Raw genomic sequence first — 15427 nt, 5'->3', positions numbered from 1 at the left:
CAAATCCAGAGCACTATTCCAAGAGCTTTGATAAGGCTAAGCCGGCCATGTATGGCAAGAAGGTGCGGCCAAAAGATCCAGCGCTCCCTGCCTGGCACAGTGAGAGGGAGCCAGTTAGGGGACAACTGACCCATCAGGTGGGGGACAGGGTCCTCTTCCACGGAGTCCATCATGTTATACCGCCATGTTTCTACAGTAACCCAGAATGGATAAACCAAAACACTGGCTCAAAATAGGCCTTATTGCGTTGTTAAGGCATTTCATAGCCACCATAGGTACTCACACATGCTTGTAAAAGGAATGATGTTCAGCTGGTTGCGATTCAGCAACCTTGCCACTAGATGCCACTAAAAGCTACACACTGTGCCTTTAAGATATAGTATTTACACAGTACACAGTCCATAAGCTTTTTACTGAATAACACTGTCTTAATTTTACATTTGTTAGACTTTACACAATGCCTTAGTGTATAATTTATACATGTAGTAGTATATAAATTTGTCTGGCATATTTGGCATAATTTAATTTTAAACAAATAAACGAATATAGGCTCAGACTGGACCTCACCATTATTAGGTCTTCAATCTTATATCTTCAATTTGCGACTGCTGAAAAAATACGACAGGAAGCAACTTGATAAGGTGTTGTTAATTTTTTTATTTAATTTAATTTTCTACATAGAAGTAGGCCTCCATATAAAGACGTGAGCTTTTTTAGTTTCGTTTTCACCACCACATGCACGGACGTGTGTCTTGCTTACTGACTGACAGATGATGCCGAACTTCCACAGTAGTTCCACACAAAAAAATTGCCAGAATCCTGTTTTGCACTGTCGTTTCACTTAATTTCCTGTTCCCGTTTCTGTTAGCGTAAAGATTTCATTGGCATCCGTGACTATTGTCATATCATGGCGAAACCCAAATTAGTCGTTTTTGACCTGGGTAAGTATCACCTGGCCTCCGCGTGTCTCACAGCAAGATAGTAGCATCTTTAGTGTATTTAGTGTGGGTCAATCTTTAATCGTCATTAAAGTAAATGTGTTTATGTAGCGTTGTAAGAGCCTGTAAGCTAAACAATTTTTCAATGGGAATCGATGTAGGCTAACACTGTTTTGACTTGAGTTATTCAACAAGCATTGTCAACACCCAACAGGCTTCCGTGGTCTAATCTTGATGGGGGTGTTATAATGCCTACCAAGGTGTTTCTGTCAGCCTAGGGCACACACTTCTGGGCTTCCTGCATATGTAGGCTAAGACGTCTTGTGAAGTGTCACATTTTAAAAACACTATAGAGCTGCTACATGCGCCAATGCATTATTTCTACTTTTGAATTGTTGATGGTAAGTAATGGCATTTTCTTTGCACATGCACGCCCGTCTCCTGCTGTGGTGCTGCAGATTACACCCTCTGGCCTCTCTGGGTGGAAGAAGTCGAGCCGCCTTTTCGTAAAAACGAAAGGTATGGTCCTGGACGTGCACGGCTCGTGATGGTAGGTTAGTTTCATAATTCATATTTTTTAACAGATATGGAAACCACATTTCTCTCTCTCTCGCTTTCTCTCTCTCTCTCTAAGTGGCGGAGTAGTGGATTCTGGAAGTTCCCCCCTCTCCCTCTTCAAGGACACTGTGAATATTCTGACCTCTCTCCATGGTCAGGGTGTCAAGATAGGAATTGCTTCACGGTGAGTCAGAGAGAACACTGCTTACTTCTGAGTAAATTCATTATGAATAAGCTTCATAAGAGTAGCCTATGTTTACTTTACTGAGTGCCTTGCATTGACTAGCACTGAAGAAATAGACGGAGCCAACCAACTGCTCTCCCTGTACGACCTCAACCAGTACATCTCCTTCAAGCAAATATACCCAGGTTCAAAAGTGACACATTTTCAGAGGTAAGCTTTTGGTTACAAGTTGTTATTCACAACCAAATAAAAATGCCTTAAAATATATTTTTTTTTGCAAAAGAGGCCTCTATTATTAGCATGTAATAACAGGAAGCTTGTTAAGGTGGTCTAGAGGGTGGTGTAATTGGCATTTAATGCCTGAAATGGATTGGTGAACAGTGGCATACCTAAGGAATGTCAGATATGGCTCGTGCCCTGGGTGCCACTTGTGGGTGGTGTCACTGAGCAGTTTCTATTAAAGTCAGACAAGCCATCCTTGAATAGTGAAAAGAATTTCCTTCAGATGTATTTCGTTAACACACTTGGACTAAAACGACTGGGATGGTATCCTTGAGAGGAAAGACTCCATGTTTTGTCATTTTAGGTGTTATTTTGTGTTATAGGTGTTTTCATGGGCGTCGTTAGGCCTGGGTGTTTGGCACAATACTATTTAACCTCTCAACCGCTACGCACAGCAATACAGCCTAGGTATACATTGCCATGAGCACTGCCACAATGTAAATGAACCTCTGCCACACACCATAATAACACACAGGTTGCATGAATATTACTAAATTCACACACACTTGAGCGCCATCAGTTTGGAAAAGCCTGAGTCGCACGAGTATGTCGAAGCGAAAAGGAGAAGGTTTAGGGCCGCATCAGTGCTAGCACTATCAGAAGGTCACAAGGGAGCAAGAGGCAGAAAAGTGCTTTAACTTGCCGTCACTTCAGCTCAATAAGCTGTTCCTGCATCTCCAACAGAGATATTTTGCTGTGCAGACAAATGGGTCCCGAACTCAGTGTGTGACACACTGTCCACATCAGTTAACACGGTGGATGTGCTGCTGATGTGCCAGTTAACGAAAAATCGAAGAGCAAAAAACTCCTCATATTTGCAGAGGAGCTAGCCCTATGCTTTCCAAATAGAAAGTGATGGTTTTGGTACATCTGTTATGAGTGTATGTTTCGGTGTTGTGCTTATGGGCCCAGGGCTCTCGCCCAATGCCGTGTATGGATAAAGCGGCCTTGGGTTTAACCCGATCCAAATTGACTTTGTGAATAGGATCTGGCCCTGCTCCATTGGGGATTGTTTCCAGTCATTGCATCCCAATGGGTGTAGACTTTGGGTTCATTTTGAACCATTGGACCAGCCTCTAACCAATCACCATTGACCCAAACCCTATTGGCAGTAAGGCAACAATATCCTTGTCCTCAATGAATAATGTTACACATTCTTCTTGTGCCAGCTTCAGTTCTTCGATGTTTGCTAGTGTGGGTACCACTGTTTGTATTGTTTCGTCTAGCTCATGAACTGCCGCCAGTGTTGTAACTACATTTTAACGCTGCAACCGCCATCTTACTTAGCCACCCCCACTGGTCACTAATTAGAGCAATGGGTGGGCCAGACTAATCTGATGGATGGTATCGGTGTGAAAATGCTGCGATGGAAAATGTGGATATGTTGAACTGTGTTTTTCTGTAGGTTACAGGCAGACAGCGGCGTCAAGTACAGTGAGATGATGTTTTTTGACGACGAGTCCAGGAACATCACCGACATCAGTAGGCTAGGTAGAGTACGCCCATTCCATGAGATCCTGTGTTCTACCACATATTTAAGCCATTTCACTAGACACACAAAAGGAAATGTCAATGATTTAGTAAAAACAAATAGCATCAAATGATGAGTTCTGAGGCCCTGTGTTTGCAGTTGTTAACAAATGTCCCAATCTCCTCAGGTGTGCACTGTGTCCTTGTTCGCAATGGAGTGACCTCAAAACTAGTTGATGAGGAGATGCAGCAGTTCTCCAAGTCACACTCCTGATGATTGAGCCATCACAATCTATGGAGTCAGACCACTGGATGTCAGTGTGAAACCAGCGCACACGAATTAGATCAAAAGTCGTCATCTGTGTCTTTATAGTCAGATGTGGATATTTTACACAAACAACTATGCTCCATGTTTTCTCCAAACCATCTTGTTTACTCCTTCAGTACTCGATGTTTTCTGCTTTGAGTTTAAGTTTCTCTGTGTCATAGCTTGACATGATTGCATTATACTAGGCATTGTTTAATAGGAAGGGCTTCTGTCCACTGTCCCTATTTGGCTTTTCTGCACTGTCCTCTTTTAGAACTATGCCATCCCCACAATTGTGACGCACATTTAACAAGCACTGTATCCAACGTATTGTTCGTCATTTAACATACCATTATAAGTATTGACAGAGGATTTGCATATATGACATCATATGGCATCTTACCAAAGCACAGACTGGCAGTGCTCTGACTTGCTCATGTGCTTTTAAGTTCATTAGCTGTTACGTTTTTAATTTGGATGTGTCATGTTGTTGAATAAGGGTACCCAACTCTACACCTGGTGATCTACCATCCAACAGGCTTTGGTGGGAGCCAGCTGTTTACCTGACCTGGCTGGCTGTGCCATGCGGACGCACCTGAAAGGCTTGATTAACTCTCTGAGAATAGGGCTAAGGCATCCCTTTCCCTGCTGTGTAAGGAATGAATGAGGACTGCCAAACGCCCAACTGCCCAGCATTCCCAAATGCACTGTTAGAGTCAAGAGAGTGTGTTTTATTGTCTTTATCATTTAGCGATGGCTGTAGCACAACAAAGCTTTAAAGGCCTGTTTTAAGACAGTCTATTTGGCAGGATGTACGCTGGCACGTAGGTAACAGCACTTGCTGTTGTTTTGTCTTGTCTGATATTTATTTTGAAATCAGTTATGATTGTTGATTGAGTTTTGATTGCTTTAATTATGTCAGGGATGTATTCTGATGGCTTTGCCATTCGTAAAACTAAATTTAATCAATAAAGCAAATTGCGTCCTGATGAGGAGTGTTGATGTGTGCTTGGCAGGGTTGCATGGTTCTTGTTTTGGGGATTTTCATACGGTGCCCTTCAGAGTTTGGGAAGCCCCGGGGTTTTGATCCTTCACTGGGTTTCTCTCTAATGTTTTCTCACTTCATTCAATAAACAGCAGTGAAGACCTGGTTCATGTTGCGCTGGTTGTCAATCACAGAATTTTCTAAAACACAACACAGATAGTCAAGTTACTGTTAGATTTACTGCATGTAAGTCAGACTTATTCATGTCTTATTAGCCTTTGGCTTGGCAAATGTTTATTGTTGAAAGTTGACTTGTTTCCTTTTCCATTTGTAACATTTTATTTCAATGGTTTTAACTTTTCAGATCCTGTAACCTGTAACTTGTCACCTAATGTAATAAAAAAAAATATAAGTTGTAAAAATTGTATACATGCAATACAGACACTTAGATATAAAGACTGAATTTTTGCATGTAAAATAAACAAAATAAATGTCTGCAGTCTTGCCGTTAACATTAAGGTACCCAGTTTGAGGCTGTTGGAAATGGCAGTACATGCTCACTGTTGCACAAAATAATTGTTGCTTCAAAGAGAGGTAAAGGTGTGGCCAAAGGCTCTAAATGGGCCGAAGTTAATTAGTGAAAGCTAACCGAGAGCGTTGCCGAACAATCACTTTAAACGAGATTACAATGTAAGAAGATGGCAATATTGCAACGGGCTCTGGACAGTGTTTGCCAGGAGCTCTTTTACAAGGAATAAACCGTAGTGCTTCTTCTGTTGTTCTAAACAGTTACATTGGTTGACACATAATTGTAGCTTGTCAGACATGTTTTAAATTGCCCAAGCCACATTACTTCAAACTAACTCTTATATTGTTAATCACGGTATCATTTTGAGCCTGTAATAAAAAAGGAATGAGTTTTGTTCCATGACTAAGTAAGCTAATGTTATTTTTGTCGAGATCTATATAGCCCATCTCATAAACACGTTCATTGTGGAGAATGTATTTATTGTATTTAATGTATAGTGTCCAAACATACATAACATTCGATACGTATTAATAATCTAAATCCGACCAGTGGAAGACATTTGGATTTTGGGGCTAGGTACTGAAATGAGAAATTATAGCTTAGGCCTTACATTGTTGCTGAAATGTTTCAGCAGACATTCTGATGCTGTGGTGTGACTTCTGGGAGTAGGAGAGGTCAACTCTATTTTCTATGGAAATTAAAGTTTTCAGATGAAAGTCTGGGTTTTCTCAGTGGGGTATGTTCACTCTTTTCCCCAATAGGATATATAGGCAACGGCGAGGAATGCAGGGGAAAAAGTGTTTACTTCAAGAGCATTTTTGGTTTGTCTCAGGTAACCATTGTATTCAACGTTAATGGGACTGAAATCTTATCCTTTGAATGGCTTTTTTTCTTGAGTCTTTCATGGGGTTTAATCTTTTAAAACGAACATTGTATTCTTTTTCTTTTAAAAGCCTGGCAGTATATGTGACCTTATGATATGTGTCCACATAAATCATCAAAAAAGGGCACAAATGTGATGTGGTTAGTTGTCCCCACCTAAAATATTGTTAAAATGGATACAGTTTTATTGCTGTGAATCAACACATTGGTGTATGTTTTTGACAAAAACAGGAAGCTGTTTCAGTGAAGACAGCCCACATAAGAAGTGACCTGAGTCACTAGCAGTGTATGGAAATCCCCATTAAACAGGAGCTTACAGTGATTGAATTGTAATCTGTTTTCAATTAATTAAAATGGGATTTCAGGAGAGATTCAGACTGCAGTTGAGTGTATCCTTACCTCTACATCCCCTGATCAGCTGATTGTTAATGCACTATGAAAGGCGTCTTTACTGACACTCTGACAAATAAATCCACAGGGACAAGTCTGAGAAATCTCATTAATTTGTTATAGAAGATGAGAGATTTTATTTTGCCTTGAAGGTACTGACAGAGGAATGGTTTGAGATTGGGTTACAACATCGGGAATAATGACATGAGATCCAGCAATGACAGATATAAAAAGATGCAATGGTCACAGCTTATTGATTGTAAATAGATAGTTTTGCCCATGGGATGGATGAGCCTAATTATACTCAAAGAAGTCATGTTTCTCATCACACCCTCTAGACTAATGGTTCTTTACACTTCAACAGTAAACTGGAGTTTTGTTTGACAACGGGTCTTCATTCAGCCACAAAGAAAAAGTTCAAATCCATTCTGCAATGTGGCATATATTTTTTTTTTGGTGGTATAAATTCTACATGTAATCTTGCGATTTAAAGACAGCGACAGATACACTTCCCCCTCCCTTTTGTTCTCTCCCTCCTGCTCTATTATCACAATGTCATCATTGCATTTAAAAGATTTGTATTTACATATACACAGTACACAGTCCATATCAGAGACTACAATAGGAAAACACAGGTGCTCTTACTACAAAATGGTCATCATTTTCATGGGGGTCACAGTTGCATAGTGTGTCATCAATTTGACTACTGTATCAACAACTATAAGTGCCATATCTACATGCCAACTTCCAGGTGGTTCTCTTTCTGTAAAGCACCAGTCTGGTGGTCTGCACTGAAGGACTATTAGCACAGCACAGCACAGCACAGCACACGATAGAGGACAATTACCAGCACACAGTCTCCCTGCCAATATTCTGGTCACCCATGCACGAAATGGCGAGAGCGACTGTGTCTGATGTGTGATTTCAAATTCGATTGTCACCGATTTAGACCGTCATTGAGTCATCTCAGCCTGTACGCACTCTCTCGACTGGGGTGGGAGAATACTCTTATTAATACATCAATATTAATATGTCAGATATCCTACATATTTAATGAGGCCTATTTTCCAACAATGCAACTTGCTGGGAATCAAAATCAATATTTCAGAAATGAGATGTTTCATAACTTTGGCTTTGAGTGCTAAAGTGAATTATTCACATTGCTGTTACAGAAGACGTCTAGAAGTGAATGAACCTGTTACTCGGAAGGTGTACCCTAAATTAGAGTGTGAGAGAGTGGGTTGCGTTCGCATACCTTTCTGTGCTTGTCTAAGGTACCGATATTAAAGTCTAAAATATTCCCTTGGTCTTGAGTTATGCACAAAAGATTTCAAAACTTATTGCCTTTGGAAGAACTTCACCTCAGTGCACCTTTACCTTAATCTTTCCCTTTCTTTTCTCTCTCTCCTTCTCTCACTCTCTCTCTCTCTCTCCCTCACTCACTCTCTCCCTCGCTCGCGCTCGCTTTCATTTCACCAGCCTTGCTTCCTTGCCTTTAAAGTTCTATTCCCTCGCTCCTACTGTCTTCCATTTGCACCTCAGTCACCATCTCCTCCACCTTTGGTTTGTCATTAAGTCCTTTCCCCTCCAAATCCTCGGTTTCACCTCTTTTAGATGTCTCCTCTTTAATGTCCCCGTTTTCCCTCGCTTTTTTCGCCTCCTCCTTTTCATGTTCCCTCTCTTTGTAAATTGCCACCAGCCCGTTGAACTTCGGCCCCCATTCCTCTATACCGCCGGCGTTCTCGATCTCCCTGTCTCCCTCGCTCTCTAAGGAGCTTAGGGACCCTGCTTGCGAGCCGCTTCCCTCCAAGCCGTACGTTTGCACAGAATCGTACGGTGGCTGTAAGGGGTCAAAGGTTACCTGAGCCAAGCGGTGCTGAAGGAAATCTCCCATCCTATTTGTCAAATCCGAGCTAGTGTTGTCGCCGCCTTTAGCGGCAGCCATGCCCCTGCCCAAGCCCCATCCTGCTCCATACCCTAACATTCCACCAGGGAATGGCACCATTAACTGTGGGGCATAGTCCCTTCCGCCAACGGCAAACACACTTAGCATGCCCACTTTCTCCGAGTACGCAGGAGTGCTAGTGGCGGGGATCCGTCCCCCTCTGTACAGGGTGCCCTCCATTGTTCGATGTTGCTTCTCAATCTCTTCGGGGTTCAGGGTGGCGTGGGTAGGGATGATATTGTCTGTGTATTTGTCGGGGCCCGTGGCCTTTGAGGACGCGTCGGTGGTCGGTGGCGGCGGCAGAGGAGAGCTCGACGTCGTCGTGTCTATGCACTGCGGAGAGGCCTCCAGCTGGCTCAGGGAGGAGACGCTGGTGTTCTCGACACAGGAGCCACTCCGGCTGGAGCTCGTCAGAATTAGAGTTTGATCCGAGAGCTGAGAATAAATAAATGGAAATGTGTTCGTCACGGAAGATATGTATGTAGAAGGTATGTAGAAAGACATTAAGGATAGAAGAAAGGCTGAAATCAAAGACTGCAGAAAAGAAACATTATGAGAAGGTGTTTCCTATGCACAAGGACTGTACGTTTGTGTTTGTCCCACTCCCACCTACCTGATCGTGGTTAATGATCTGGCTATCAGAGGTGGCTTCACTCCCTCCCTCACTCTCTTTGGGATTGCTGTCTGTGGACCCGTCCGCCGCCTTGTGTTCTGACCCGTCCTGGCTGCTAGGGCCCGCTGGTCTGACACAGACAGAACCAGGCTCCAGTGGGCCGTAGTTGCCCTGAGTCTGGATGACCATTGTCTGTTCAGTCCGGTTGCCAGTGAGGCCGTAAGGCAATTTAGCCAAGTCGATACCCGTGTTGAACGGACCGTGGTTGTTTTTGATGACGGGCAGAGTATGGATGCTGTAGCAGAACCGCCCATACATCGGGGCGGATCCAGGGCGGCGGTGATCCATGCTTGCGTTCTGGCCCCAGCTGTAGGTTCTATCCAGGTTCTGTTGGGAGTACCTGCAGAATGGGAAAAATCATTCTATCATAATGCTCAGACGTTGTTCTTGTTGTCGAGTGTTGATTTTAGTGGGCTGTGCAGCGAAAACTGAAACATGCTTGTCTTCTATTATGTCCCTCTGGTAAACACTTCAGTTTGGATCAATTGAACACAGATGAGTGCAGTCTGCCTTAATAGGGAAGCTCAGTTCATTTCCATTTTAATGAATGTATTCTGCTCTATAATAGAGGAGGTAATTGTGTTTGGATGCAGGGATTTGAGAGAATAAATAACAGTAGAATGGAAGTAACGCTTGAACGGAAAAACAAATGCTTGGAAATGCATGCCATGTGAGAATGAGTGGGGGTTTGGTGTAATTTGTTTGCAGACCAGGTACATAGCCAGGGGTTAAAGTAACATGCCATGACAGGAAGGGTGAGCTGATTTAATTCCCCCGAGGAATGTTTTCATTTTATCATTTCTCTCTCTCCCTTTCTCTTTCCCTTTCTACTTTTCGCTCCCTCTTTCACTCTCACTTTGTCTCTCTCTCCCTCTCTTCCCCCCCCTCTTTTGCATAGTTTTCCCTCACTCTCTCTCACTCTCTCTCTCCCTCGCTCTCTCTCTTTCTATTTTTTCTCTTCGTAGCTTTCTCCCCCCAACCCCCCCCCCCCCCCCCTCTCCATCCCAATCCCTGTGGAATAAATAAAACCCCCCTCAGAATGTTTCCACTCACATGCTCCTGCTATCTAGGAGTCGGTGGCCCTTGAGCGCGCTGTGTGGAGCGCTCTTAAGCGCCACGATGTCGAAGGCGGCCGTGTCGGCCTCCCCTCCCCCCTCGTCATCGTAGGTGATGATGTTCTCGTGAATCTCGTCCTCCTCCGTGGGGGAGAGGACGTCCCTCTTCTGTCGGCGCAGGGATAGGGCGAAAGCTGCTACCACTGGAGGGGAAGGGGGGCACACACAAGGACAGAGAACATTGTAATGTGACACATAGTTGTAAATCAAACCTCTATAAAAGCATGAATTGCAATGCGCCCCTTGATTATGCAGGGACCCTATGGAATTGGAAAAAAATGATATAAGCCGTCCATGCTCATATTGTGTTGCACTTTTTTCGGTGACCGCGACACACCATAACACAATGCAAAATGGAGAGGGGAAAAACAGACGCACATGGGAACAGAGTGTTGAGTTCACAAACAGATTGCAGACACTCCAAAACAGAAATGTGAAGTGGCACTCTCTCTCTCCGGCCAAGAAAATACTCAGAGGACACTTGACTGACAGAGACGAGCGAGGACGCGGGGCAGAGACAGTGTTGACACGGACGCAGACATAAACAAGCAGAGGAAAGGGAGGTGCCAACCAGACAGACTGGAAACCCGCCGACCGTATGTGAAAAAAAAGGAGAAGAAAGGAACAAGCCTTCAAAAGCTCACCCAGGAGAGTGGTGGCGCAGCCCAGGACGGCCAGCATGGCTGCCGAGCTGAACCCCAGCAGCGGGGAGGCGGAGGGCACGGGCAGGCACACCGTCTGCCTCTCCCACTCGGTGGCCGCCGGCGGCAGCAGCGGAGGCCTCAGCTTCTCGCCGCTCTTGGCCTGCCACTTCTTCTCCTCCACCCACATGCCCCCTCTCAGGCAGGGGCAGACCACCACGGTGACCGTGGCCGTGCTGCTCAGGTCGGACGTGCCGTCCTGCGTGACGACGGGGACTCTCAGGGTGTGTAAAGAGGAAGACGAAGAGGAGGACGAAGAGGAGGAGGAGGAGGAGCTGGAGAGGGGCCTCAGGGCTGTCAGGAGCACCAGATTGGCTACGGGACCTGAGGTGGTGATGAGAGGGAGCCCACAGGGGGGGGCAGGTGAGTCGGAGGAAAGATGTGAGAGACGGGTCATATCACAGCAACAAAGCAGTAGTTGAACAGTTGATGCGACGTGGGGATACAGTCCAAATACAGTCCAAACAGGGTGCTGCTGTTTGGAGGCATGAATAATAGATGGACAAACGAAAGAGAAGCGAGTGCGTCTATAGATGAAGGGATCTCACAAATAATTTACAGACTGAGCCTTCAGAGTGAGCTGGGTGGAACAGGTAAGAGATGAGGAGACGGGATCGAGGTGACAAAAAGAGAGAGGGGGAGAGAGAGAGAGAAAGAAGACAGAAAATGAGCCCACCTCCCCTCTCTCTGATGCTGAAGTTGAGAGCCGCGCTGGATCCCGGGGGAATGCTGAACTGCACGGGTGAATCGCTGCCGCCTTGGTCTCTGTCTACTGCATGCAGCACCTGCACTACCTGAGACACACAATACACACATACGCACATGTACACACACACGTACACACGTACACACACACACACACACACACACATGTACTCACACACACACACACACACACACACACACACACATACACACACAAAGATAGAGGGGAAGACAGCAGAATTAGTCAGAGTAAAACATTATGGTGGTGACATGCATTCACCAGCACGCTCCTCCCCATCAGCCTCAGCGCGGCGCGGCGATAACAAACGCTGCCAGAGAGAGAAGACAGTCTGACAGCCTGTGAACAAACAGGGTGTCAGGCCGGATGTGTGGCTGCAGTCGAACGCCACTGAACCGCTAAAGAAGCCGCTGATCTGAAATCATTAAACGGGCGCCCCGATGGGCTGGAAGTGTCAGGTTCGCTCGTCCATCTTTGGGGAAAGAGTGGGAGGTTAAGAGAGAGAAAAAAGGGAGGCAGAGAGAGAAAGCGAGAGCTACCTGTCCAGGGCTGCTGGAGTCGCACACCGCTGCCGAGTACTGCCTGTCCAACTCGGGGGCGTTGTCATTCAGGTCCAGCGTCTCGATGGCGACACTGACTCTGGTCACCTGGCTGGGGTTGTCTGAAAGGGAGAGAGGCTGTTACACAGGTAGTTGTTGTGACAGCCTTGACAAACAAAACAGACCCTGTTTTTCCCCAAATGCAATGGCGGATGTCACAACACAACTGTCATAAAGGCTGGATGCTGATCTACACTCAACACTATCACAATAGTAAATTGTTAATGCACTCTAGTTTCTATGCATGCAATACAAACCCAACCATTTTTCAATTTTTAATGAGCAAAAATATAAAATCAATAGAAGGCAGAATCCGTTACACACCAGACTACCCGATTCAATCAAACTGTTTTCCACTAGGGTCCCACTGGATGAATTGCAAAACAGTTTGCAATATGTATGAGACTAACATCTGTCATCATAAAGGGAGACTATTAATAGAAATCTTACTTTATGGGTAAGTAGAATAACCCTATATTCACTAACAGCCCGTTTATCCCCAAACTAGTGTTTATTAGCCTGTACTAATCTTGTCTGATGGCAGCTCAGACTTGACTGGTTGATGGTAGCGTTTCTCAAGTCAACCTCACATGTCCTGGGCACATGACGTGTCTCAGCCTTCACAGGGATTGATGCTATTTGGGGAATTCACTCAAGGACTTTTAAGGGGGCGGAGGTATAAAAAGACGTAAATCCTTGCATACGCTGCCGCGGAGTATAACACAGACCCGGCGAGCAAAATTGAAACTATTTAGTTAAGCGTTGCCTGTGAGACAACCATCCAAAATATCTTAGTCGGAGGAATTTCCAATATATCAAATATGCAGAAAGGAAAGTATCACCCAAGTGCCTTTTTGCACAGTAGCACAACTTTTGAATACATGAATACTGAAAGGTCATTTAATCATGCTTGCCAAGTTCCACGGCTTAACCGTTTTTCAAATATTTCTCCCCATTCAAGTCAGTGCACCGACGCTGAATGAACAATAACCAAGGATAACAAAACAAGAACAAAAACAAAAGGCATCAGGGACCCTGCTTTTCAAAGAACAAAAACCATATCCCTGACTAAGGAAGCACACTCCTCTTTGAATTTGCACTTTAATTGGCTGAAGGGGAAATGTGGGGGGAAACAAACACACACACACAACAACAAAAGGTTAATTTGGGGAAATACTATTAGCATTATGGAAATAATCCTAAACCCAGTATGGGGTAGGATAGCTACCTCTCTGTGTTGCTATGACGGTGATGTTGTGCCACTGCTCTCGCTCCCTATCCAGCTCCATTGTCGTGGTGATGAGGCCATGGTCCGGGGCGATGCGGAATAGGGCTTCAGGGTCGGACTCGGGGTCAATGGAATACCTAAGAGTGGGAATGAAATTGAAAAATCAAGGAGAGAGAAAGATCACCAAAGTTCAAATGCATTTCCCACTGTGTTGTGCATCATATTGTTTGTGCTCCGGAAATCCGAGTGCGAGTGTGTGTATTTCTGTGTGCTTGTATGGTATAATGTGTGTGCGAGGTTACAAGGTGTGTGTGAGGTGTACTTGAAAATGTGATGCACAGTGTGACCATGGGTCTGTGTGTGTGTGTGTGTGTGTGTGTGTGTGTATGTGTGTGTGTGTGTGTGTGTGACAACACTGTGTGTGTCAAATCATTACTGTGACTCCACAGTGTTGTGTATGCATATTTGTACTCTATACTGTGTGTAAGGCATGTGTGTAAGTCAGGTCACATTTGTGTCTGTGAATGGGTTTCAGTGCAGGTACTGTGATGTTTGAGCTTGCCGCCGCGTGTGAGCATGCGTGTGTGTGTATCAGGTCCGGAGGATGTGAGCACGTGTGTGTATCAGGTCCGGAGGGTGTGAGCACGCGTGTGTGTGTATCAGGTCTGGAGCGTGTGAGCACGTGTGTGTGTATTAGGTCTGGAGCGTGTGAGCATGTGTGTGTGTATCAGGTCCGGAGGGTGTGAGCACGCGTGTGTGTGTATCAGGTCTGGAGCGTGTGAGCATGTGTGTGTGTATCAGGTCTGTAGCGTGTGAGCACGCGTGTGTGTGTATCAGGTCTGTAGCGTGTGAGCACGTGTGTGTGTGTGTATCAGGTCTGGAGCGTGTGAGCATGTGTGTGTGTATCAGGTCTGTAGCGTGTGAGCACGTGTGTGTGTGTATCAGGTCTGTAGTGTGTGAGCACGTGTGTGTGTGTATCAGGTCTGGAGAACGTGCCTGATGTTGCTACTCTGTCCCGTGTCCGGGTCCACGGCGGCCACTCGGCCGACGGCGCAGGCGGGGGGGCAGTTCTCCGTCACGTCCAGCCGGTAGCGTGAGCGGGAGAAGCGCGGCGGCTCGTCTGCATTCAGGACGGACACCTGGACGATGGCCCGGTCCTTGAAGGGGCCCCTCCGCAGGAAGCGAGTGTCGACGGTGGGGTTCTGCACCTCCACTGTGAGAGAGTAGGAGCTGCGCCTCTCATAATCCAGCGCCTGCAGCACAAACAGCACCAGGCACCAAGGCTTTAGCCACTCGTGAAAAAATGCTGTAATGTGAGGATGCTTTCAAAAATAGTCTTTCAGTGAATAGTTTTTCTCATCAAATGACAACATACAGGTAAGGTCACAGGTAGGCTGGTTCAAGCATTTTGGAGAACTTTGGTGGATTTAGATTTCTTTGGTGGATTTAGATGTCTTCTCATGTAATCCCAAATTCGACCAATCCCAAGTCTCTGCCACTTCTGAGCTGAGGGGCTTTAGTTTTTCAATCTACAATGTGGTCTGTTACTTTGTTACTTTCTTTCCTTAACAGCATATATATGTCTCACTGGAATACTTGAAGTGTTCTGAAACACTTCCTATTGATACACTTATGGTCATAAGGATAGAAAATAAATGTTTTGTGAAACATCTATGTCTAAAGCTTTTACACAGTACTGTAAATCACATCACATGTAAACCCCAGCAATGTAATATACTGCAGATACAGTACAATATAAAGCAGGCATACACTTTTAAAATAATCTATGGTTAATGTTGTTATGATCAAGGCTGTGGTTTCACTTGTGTCATATTTTGTGACTTGTCTAGGTCTCTCTAATAAAATTTTAACTCATTTTAAGAATGTATCCGGGTGTTAATCTCAAGATTGAGGCAT

The 15427-nt window shown here is 45.0% G+C and overlaps 2 protein-coding genes across 2 annotated transcripts in view; one reads left to right on the top strand and one right to left on the bottom strand.

Moving 5' to 3' along the window:
• Positions 1–726: 726 nt before the first annotated feature.
• LOC105894325 (magnesium-dependent phosphatase 1-like) lies at positions 727–5219 on the top strand. The gene is made up of 6 exons (XM_031575177.2): positions 727–941; positions 1397–1457; positions 1573–1680; positions 1783–1890; positions 3368–3453; positions 3621–5219. The coding sequence occupies exons 1-6, from the start codon at positions 908–910 to the stop codon at positions 3704–3706; spliced, it is 483 nt and encodes a 160-aa protein (XP_031431037.1). The 5' UTR covers positions 727–907; the 3' UTR covers positions 3707–5219.
• Positions 5220–6638: 1419 nt separating this feature from the next.
• LOC105893950 (cadherin-24) overlaps positions 6639–15427 on the bottom strand; it is a 25747-nt gene continuing 16958 nt past the window's right edge. Inside the window, exons 7-14 of the mRNA XM_031575176.2 lie at positions 14507–14763; positions 13511–13647; positions 12223–12344; positions 11636–11753; positions 10903–11283; positions 10197–10401; positions 9084–9483; positions 6639–8905 (exon numbers count right to left, since the gene is read on the bottom strand). Coding sequence (XP_031431036.1) covers positions 8021–8905; positions 9084–9483; positions 10197–10401; positions 10903–11283; positions 11636–11753; positions 12223–12344; positions 13511–13647; positions 14507–14763 — 2505 coding nt within the window. The 3' untranslated portion in view covers positions 6639–8020. The remainder of the gene's footprint in view (positions 8906–9083; positions 9484–10196; positions 10402–10902; positions 11284–11635; positions 11754–12222; positions 12345–13510; positions 13648–14506; positions 14764–15427) is intronic.

This window comes from Clupea harengus, chromosome 10 (assembly GCF_900700415.2).
Source record: "Clupea harengus chromosome 10, Ch_v2.0.2, whole genome shotgun sequence".
Classification (NCBI taxonomy): Eukaryota; Metazoa; Chordata; class Actinopteri; order Clupeiformes; family Clupeidae; genus Clupea; species Clupea harengus.
This window is presented reverse-complemented; position numbering and strand designations above follow the sequence as displayed.

Bases quoted from the DNA above. Each gene is read 5' to 3' on its own strand.
- LOC105894325 (XM_031575177.2), top strand. From the start codon at position 908: ATGGCGAAACCCAAATTAGTCGTTTTTGACCTGG. The intron at 1,681-1,782 runs GTGAGTCAGAGA...TGCATTGACTAG, and splicing joins AAGATAGGAATTGCTTCACG to CACTGAAGAAATAGACGGAG. The intron at 1,891-3,367 runs GTAAGCTTTTGG...GTTTTTCTGTAG, and splicing joins AAAGTGACACATTTTCAGAG to GTTACAGGCAGACAGCGGCG.